This window comes from Cryptomeria japonica, unplaced genomic scaffold (genome assembly GCF_030272615.1).
Source record: "Cryptomeria japonica unplaced genomic scaffold, Sugi_1.0 HiC_scaffold_49, whole genome shotgun sequence".
NCBI classification, from domain to species: Eukaryota; Viridiplantae; Streptophyta; class Pinopsida; order Cupressales; family Cupressaceae; genus Cryptomeria; species Cryptomeria japonica.
In genome coordinates, this window is record NW_026728871.1 from 33,633 (window position 1) to 42,640 (window position 9,008).

The 9,008-nt window shown below is 34.0% G+C and overlaps 1 protein-coding gene across 1 annotated transcript; it reads left to right on the plus strand.

The window, feature by feature from the left end:
- Positions 1-404: 404 nt before the first annotated feature.
- On the plus strand, positions 405-1,698 carry LOC131079667 (phospholipase A1-Igamma1, chloroplastic-like). The gene is made up of 2 exons (XM_059215068.1): positions 405-891; positions 1,019-1,698. Exons 1-2 carry the CDS (start codon positions 405-407, stop codon positions 1,696-1,698), a joined length of 1,167 nt encoding a protein of 388 aa, XP_059071051.1.
- Positions 1,699-9,008: the final 7,310 nt, after the last annotated feature.

Here is a 9,008-nt window from a genome sequence, read left to right on the forward strand (position 1 = left end):
ACGAGATAAATGATGTGAAGGCGGCTGAAAAAATATATTGCAATCTGTGTGGGGGAGCTTAAAACCTTCTGATTATAGTCTTTGAATAAATACTGTAGTATTAATCTAGTGTCTGAACGTTAGGTTTGAAAACAACAACGCGGGAAGAACAAGGGAAGTCAAAGCCTTATATGCCCAATTCTCGTCAACAAGAAGAAGTTCAGGCTGGAAGATTGAAATTCTACTTTGTCTGCTATTGTAGTGCGTGATTGTCTGCTATTGTAGTGCGTGATTTTCTATTTATAAGGTGCTCGTCTTAAACCTTGTATTCATCCTCGAACGCTTTGTCTGGCCGATCATTGTTTGACATCCCAGAAATCAGACACAATTATTTGATTGATTCCTTAATTTCTATCAGTCAATCAATGGCCGTATTTCCATTGCCCCAGCTTGAAGATAATGCTGTATTATTACCCAGTTCCCAAACTAACTCAACGCAGCCTCAGCTATGTGACGTATGGAGAGATATACAAGGTGCCCATAATTGGAATGGTTTGCTTGATCCCATGGTGCCCAATTTGAAAGCTGAAGCTCTCAGATATGGGAATTTGGCACAGCTTTGTTACGACGCATTTGATGGCAAAAGCTACTCCAAAAACTACGGCACATGTTATCACAGTAAAAGATATCTGTTCAATAAGATGGGCATGTCTGAAAGTGGCTACCAAGTCACTAAATATGTTTACGCCAATACTAATCTGTTAAATCAAGTTTTTGGTGAGAAACCAAAAGACCAAGGTGTTTGGTTGGGTTTTATTGCAGTTTGCACGGATCCAAATGAGATAAGAAGGCTTGGACGACGAGACATAGTGATTGCATGGAGAGGAACTCAGACTGCATGGAGATATTCTTGTACCTACAAGATTATCCTATAGATGCAAGAGGACAGGCAAAAACCAAGAGCATCATTTCGCGGATGGAGTACTAATTGAGAGAGGATTCCTGAGCTGCTATACTTCAACTGTCCGTCACCGTCAAGGCGCTGCAGGAGCCACTGTGAACATCAGCTCCAGAGATTTGGTAGTCTCAGAGATAGAACGATTGATTCAAGTTTATGAAAAAGAGATGGACAATTTAAGCATAACATTTACGGGACACAGCTTAGGAGCTGCTCTTGCAACCTTGAGCGCTTATGATATCAAACAAATGCTTTGCGCCAAGCATAATTTTCATCAAATTCCCGTCACCGTCTTCGCTTTTGCCTCTCCCCGGGTGGGAAATCCTGCGTTTGCTAAACGGGTGGAGGAGATTGGAGTGAAAGTGCTGAGGTTTGTGAACAAGCGTGACCTGGTTCCCAAAGTGCCCGGAGTTTGTATGAACGAGAACGTGGGATGCCTCAGCAAATTGCTGCATTGGCTTCCGTGGACATACTTTCATGTTGGCGTCGAGCTTCCTTTACACAACAATTCTCCATTCATTCAGCACACCCATAATCTTGCCTACTTTCATAATTTAGAGCTTTACTTGCATTTACTGGACGGGTACGTTGGAAGTAAGCAGCCGTTTTCTTGGAGTGGAAGAGATCATGCTCTGGTTAATAAGAGCTGTGATTTATTGCGCGAGAAATATGAAATTCCTCCAAAATGGTGGCAGGAACAGAACAAGGGCCTCGTTAAAGGTCCAGATGGCAAATGGACGCAGCCATCAGAAGAGGAATAATTCATGTCTCACTCAACTCCAGATGACATCAACGTCCAACGTTCTGCGCCGCAATGTCACCACAACTGTGTTGGTTATTGAATTATTCTTTTTATCTGGATGTATATATTTAACATGTTGTCACATTCATTATTGAATTAATTTAACTTCAAAGCTTAACCTTTAGCGTGAAATGAAATCAACTATGCAGGAGTTCATAGCTGTGGATGATACAAATTAGCTTTTGATTGTCATAGAAAACAATCACGTGTCATCAGTAATCTGATAGATAATAAAAGTACGCGTAAATCAGTATTGATTTTAATTATGAACATGGCTATTAAACAAGAGATAATACGCCTCAGCTCTGTTGTAGCCCAAAATACCTTCATACAAAATTTGTAAAAATAGTCAACAAGGGTAAGTTCTCAAATCTTTTTCTAATCCTTAGAATTAGTGACAATATGAATGTTCTAGTGCTATCTAAATCTACCGAGAACTTTAGTTGAGGATTGCATGTATGCATGCCATACTATCTATAATTATGAGATTACCAAATATTTGGTTTCTAGGTATATAGCTCTACACTAGCATATTTTATTGTCGCTCAATTGCACCCATACTTTAAGATTATACAAGTATACATCCAACACGTTATAATTCTAAAACAATGATTGTCTAGAGATGTGACAATTATTGTGGAGGCTACTATGGTAATGCCGCAACTTCCCCATGATGGGGAGGCATTGCATTTAATTTATGAGAGCTTGAAGAAGACATAAGGGACTACAAAGAATCAAGTTAGCTTTCTTGATAAGGAACTAAATTGTGATGGTGAAAATATTGAGCTTCTTTACCAATCAATCTTATCAACTATCAACAAAATATAAAGGATGCATTTTTTATTCTTGATTTCATTTTTTGATTAAATCGTGAATGACAAGTGTATGATTTTAAGTTAGGAGCTTTACATGAGCTGAATACCAAATCCTTGAAATTAATTATGTATAATCCAAGGAAACTATAATACAATATCAAATAGCCAATTTTATTGGACAATAATTTCTTAGGTACTCTTTCTTTCTTATATATTTAATCATTTATTAAAATGCCACTTTTTGCCTAGTATTTTTGCAATCAGCCTACATACGAAATTTCATGGACTTGCTAAAGATGACCATAGATTCGGTTTGGACACATGCAATCTCCAAAATCTACTAATACTTTTTAGTTTTTTGGACTCGTTCCTTAGACAACAACATACAATGATAATATTGCACAATTATGAGTAACCCTTTCGGCTTACCAAATTTCTCATAGATAGATTGTTATCGATAGAATTTTTTCAATAACTTACCAATATTACTCAATATGTATGGAGTTTTTAAAAAGGAAATGTTCTTTATTTTAGATCCACTTCTATTTGGATGGGAGTACAATAAAAAAAATGCGAAGCAAATCTTGAACCTCCTAAGATTCAAGTTAACATAATTCAACCTAGAGATCATAGAGGACTTTTGGAAATAGGACCCTAAAAGTTTCAATTCTAGTAGGATAAAAAATTTAAGAATGAATCAGATTTTTATACATAAAAGTTAGCCTAAAATAGAAATAAGCTAGTGTTTGAGTAGCAAATTGTAGGATGTATATAAATAAAACAATGATCTATTCACTATCCTCCTCCCCTTTAAATATTACATACTATAATGTCTATTTTTTGTGCAAAATGAGTATCAAGCTCCACTTGAAGGAAGAACCATAAAAGTAAAGGTTGGACTAAGAAATAAATCATTTACCTTATTGGAAGTACAATTAAAAAATACACAAGATGTATATGAGTATTTTAAAACGTCACTATTTATAAAACTTATGGGATAGTATCAAACTATCAGAATGCCTCATGGAATTTAGATTTCACCTTTGAAGGACTCATAGAGCGATTCGAACAAATTTGTGAGACACGAGAGCTACTATCCAACAACAACTCAAACTGCGCAAAATTTAGACGAGAACAACGCTCATGAGTAGCGGATTGCACCTAGCATTCAAAAACATTCCTGAAACTAAGCACAATCATACATGAACTGAACATAACATCCAAAGTGGGTCCAAAGTGAGTGTGAAATTGTATTTGTAAGCAATCGACTACACTACACTATCAAGTGATCCATGGCCATCAATCAATTGGAATTAACTTCCTAGAAGTTGCATTCAAGATTTATGAGTAATATTTCACTTAGCTTTCTTGACCTAATAGATCAAGCAAAAACACCTTGTTTAGATGTACACAATGTCTAGGCCTATGACGTTCAATTAACAAAACCAACATTAAATGAGTTCCATGCAAATTATGTTTCAAAACTATATATAAAATATGCAATATTCTAATAGCATTAAATCCTCTATTAACTATGAGTATTTGTAGCTACAATTGCTAGATTACATAGATAAATTATTATTGCATATATATTAATTTTTTATAAAAATATCCAAATACACTATAATATACACACTAAAAAACACTAATAGAGTAGAAATATTCCTTGCAGCCATATGATGGCATCTCATACCCTATCATATTCTAGACACAGAGACTTACATATGAAGAGAAATAAAACTGCATAAAAAGATTCAATAACTATGTATACCTAGCTTGTGGTAAACCTGTCCACAATCTTCACATTAGCCAAATAGAATTCCTTAACAGCCATATTCTATGATTACATCCTATGGCACTAAAAAATGGAGCCTCGTAGCACCCAAAAACTAATTTAAAAAACACCCAAAAAATAGAGTCATTCAGATGGCAATATAAAAGCATGTAAATGCACTAATCTTCCATTGAGATTGAAGGAGAATTGCTTCCCTTTGCCTGACTATAACCGCTCCTACACCTAAACCAAGAGTTCATCCTCAATTTCCTCCTTATGAGATAGGATATCAGTAGAAAATATAGTTAGGCAGTCTTATTCTAGACTTGCTTGTAATCCATTAGAGTGACACCTTTCTTTCTAACAAACATACTGAATGATACAACATGAACTAGAAAATATGATGTTTTTTTACTAAATGATACAATATGTTACAAATATGGAGACAAACATATCAAAATAAAGTACTCATGAAATAAGTTCACTAACAACATATATGTTGCTTTCTAATCAACAAAATATCACCAAATACCTCAATATGAAAACTCTTCTATAAAATGCATTCAAAATATTTGTCTTAATGACAATTCTCTAAAATTGGGGAAAATTATAAAAAAAGAGTTGCTACATCTGAGGTGGTATCTTACATAGGTATTAGAGCTAGCGGTCTTGCCAACCTGTTGGGAGACTACCATCTATTAAAGTTTCTTGAGTTGCATGACATTTTGGAAAACATTCAAACTTGGTATATTATTGCATCTAAAGAAAATTAGATTGTGGGTCACTTATCAAAATATTTCAGTGATTTGATGAAGTGTATTCAACCTAGGAAATTATAGAAAGAAAAGTGGAAATTTGGCTCTTAATGATTGGAATAAAGTTGGAGTCTCCAATTTCTAGATAATTTTCTTATCAAGCTGATGTAATTGGAATTATGTTTGTCTAAGGTAGAACAATTATATTGCAGGATGTTGAATTGGTCCAACGGAAGCTTATGAAACATCCTCATGAGGATTAAGACTTGAAGTTGCCTCTTGTCTCAATGAGTTCTTAAGAATTACAATTCATATAACACTATATAATAATGATATAATGATGATGATTTTATAGATTATTATTAAAGGATTTCATGGGTTGTGTGGTACCAGAAGCTCTTCTTTTGATAAGAGGGCTCAAAGTTTAAAAGTTATGGATAAGGTGAGATCATTTTTTAATTTTTATTGATCTCAAGTGCAATAATTTAATTATTTGAATGTTCCAATGATTCTTTACCAAAATAAAAAAACATCATGCATAAAATGTTAAGGCATCCATGTTAACTATTTTTTGCTTGATTTCAAATGAAGATGATGATATCTCTAAGAAGGTACAATTTTAATTTTTGGCCATTTTTAGAAAGGAACGAGATGTCTCACATATAGCTCGTAGGTTCTCATAAAAATTAGTAGAGTAAAAAATTGAGAAGCTTAAAAACCAGCTGACAAAATAGGAAGTGATTTCTTTTGGTTTACAACATACAAGATCCCACAAAAATAGATAGGAGTAAAAAGAGAAGTGATGTTTCACATGTCAAGAGGCTTGGACACTCAATCACATATGTGGTCCAATTGACAAATAAAATTAAATAGTACATTATAAATTGAAGCTAAGAATATTGCAGAAATATTAGCTTGTTGTTATTGAACCGTTCACGAAGTAGGAAAAGAAAGAAAGGGCAAAGGAACTCAAGTAGGTGATTGAAGATCTTGAATAAATCCAAGAAGACTTTAGCTTCAAGTAGAGTCCTAATTTGACATGTTCAAATTTTGGACGTTAGGATGGTTGGTTTGAATTAGAAAGTGGTAATAACTTTTAAGTTTATTGATAGCCCATTGTTTGTTATGAGTGCTAATTTGACTTTCTAAAATCCACTCTTTGAGTTGGATGATGAGGTGACACCTAGTTGTTGATGAAACCAATGGGATGTGGGATTAAGGTGTTGTTTGTGGTCCTATGAGGTGGAGCCAATTGAATTGTCTATTGACCCACCCAAAATCATTGAGTCTTTACTTCTTGTAATGGACTATTATAGATTGAATTATCATGGGTTGACAGTTGAACTTGTCGGTTTACGACAAGAAAGGGAGTACTATTGCATGGTCTATATTTGTTGGGGTGCATACCGTTTTGATTGAATATATAAGTATCATCAAGTGTACTCTTAATGTGGCCCACATAAAATTACTATAGCACAACATCAACATGGTTAATTCACTATTTGGGTTGGTATCTATGCACAAGATGGAATAAGCATATGTCAAGATGTTGTAGAGCTAAAAAGAGATAATACTTGAATAAATTCCACATTATTAAAACTTTCTCACCATGTCAAACCATAAGTAATTTCAATGCCAAATACTAGGTGTGATTCTAATGTATTAATAAAGAACCAAAAATATATATAAATCTCAAGCCTCAAACAAAAGCCTTAGACTTATAATATAATCAAGTAACGTATTTAGAACTTCACAAACTCTTGCCAAGGCATTAAAAATATTCCATATGCTCAAATTAAATATTAAATCTTTTTATTCATCATTAGACTTTATGAATCGATTCATTCATATTGAAAGTATATCATTACCAGAGGCAATATAATGCTCATGGAATAAATAGAGAAAAAACTAGTATTAATCTCCAACCTGCAAATTTGTCTCTTAAAAGGACTTCATAAATTTATCAAACTTACTTTCAACCCCCCTATGAAATCTCTAATAAACCATTCAAAATCTGAGATCATCAATACAATGCAACCGTGAATGCTAATTGAAACTGCTTCAAGAATGAAACTAGGTTTTCATCCAATTCCTCCGAACTTGAGGGTTTCCTTACTAGGGCTTCTCAACTAAAATCTAAAATCTTTTCGAGCTATACTAGAGAAAGAATAAACTAAGCATACCCAATAGAGACTCAAAGTGTCTTTTTTATAACTCGCCAAGGGAGCTTCTAGAAACCCTTTTAAAATTCTCTTACCTTTTAATATTTGTCTTTTTAAAATGGGAAATAATAAATAGAACCTTTTAATTAATGTCTTTTTTATAACCTTATTAGATAATTAAATTAAGTTGTTATTAAATTTATGTAATTTTGACAACTTAAATTTTTATTATTTAATTAAATTTAAGGTCCAAATAAAGGGGACATTACACAAATAAATCTTGTAGAAGGGATAAGTGTAATGTCCGCATTTTCATGTTATGTAGCTTTGTAGTTGGCTCTAATATTATGGGTGTGTATCGACCATATTAGAGTATTTTTTATGTTACCAACAAGATTGGATGGCCTAAAGGACTTAGAGGGTAGTTTTTGAGGTTATTTTAGACTTTTGGTGTGCTCTCCAATATTCTTGGAGAGAGAATCTATCTATAATAAGTGTCTCGATTACGTTTGGTTATCATCACTCCTATGCAGCCAATTTTAATTTTAATGCATTTAAACCAGTTTTACAACTCAGGTGTAATGTTGACCTATATTTAATTAAATTTATAGAGGTTGTATTGATTTAATTAAAACAATTTAGTGGGCATATTGGTATAATATCTTGTTGGAGAGAGAATGGAAAGTTTTAAAGGTTGGATTTGCCTAACCTTGTACCTAAGGTGCCCAAAATAATTAAATACTTAAATAAAGCACTTTTGGGGGTTATAAGGATTAATTAGTCAATGGGCTACACTTGCAAGAAAGCTTGCATATGGTGAGCTTGACGATTTTGTCTCGCACTTGAAAATTGGTTATTATGTCTTCTTTTTGTTTGTAGACATCTGAAACAACCAACTGTTCCTGTTGATGTTTCAAAGAAGCAATTGTTCTTATCAGTGTTTCAAACAAGCAATATTAAAATAATTTTTGGGTAATGTGGGCAAACTGCATAGTATCAGGTGTGAAAACAAACCAACTCACCAGCCTCTCACTTCTCACATCTACTCTCTTTTAAAATGAGACAAATCTTGTCTCGCTAATAGAATCATTGTTCCTCATCTAATCAGCATGAACATAATGCACCCTAGACATGGTTTGTTAGTTGTTTGATCATGAAACATTTTTGAGCTATGTACATGCATTTATGTTCTCAATTACAATCAATCCTTTCAAAAGATATTTGCATTAATGCATTCGTACTACTTTCACCACCTCGATATTATATAAATATTCATTCTATCAACATTTGAAAGAAAGCAGCAACAAGGGTTTAAACAAATCTAAGAAGAGTGGGAGAAGCAGGTAGTTTTTTGGGAGAAGTGTGATTTTGAAACATTTGAAGTTGACACAGCCCGGGCAGGGGATGGATCAGAGAACGGGCAGGGTGATGCGACACAGGATTCGAGTGGACAACGGGGGAAGGAAGAACCCAGATATTGTGACCTGACTAAAAACATTCAGGAGGACTCGGGTGGTAAGAGTCGGTATGATAACGACAGACACAGGGTGTATCACTGGGGGAAGGATGAGGAAAAGACAAATCAGGAGACCTCCCCTTCATCATATCTTACACCAAAACCAATAGTTCATCCTCAAATTTCTCCTTATGGGATAGGATATCATTAGAAAATATAGTTAGGCAGTCTGATTCTAGACTTGCTTGTAATTCATTAGAGAGACACCTTTTTTTTTAACAAACATACAGAATGATACAATATGTTA

Excerpts from the sequence above, each read along its gene's own strand:
- LOC131079667 (XM_059215068.1), top strand. The coding sequence starts at position 405 with ATGGCCGTATTTCCATTGCCCCAGCTTGAAGATAATGCTGTATTATTA. Across the intron at positions 892-1,018 it reads GACTGCATGGAGATATTCTT|GCGCTGCAGGAGCCACTGTG; the intron begins GTACCTACAAGA and ends GTCACCGTCAAG.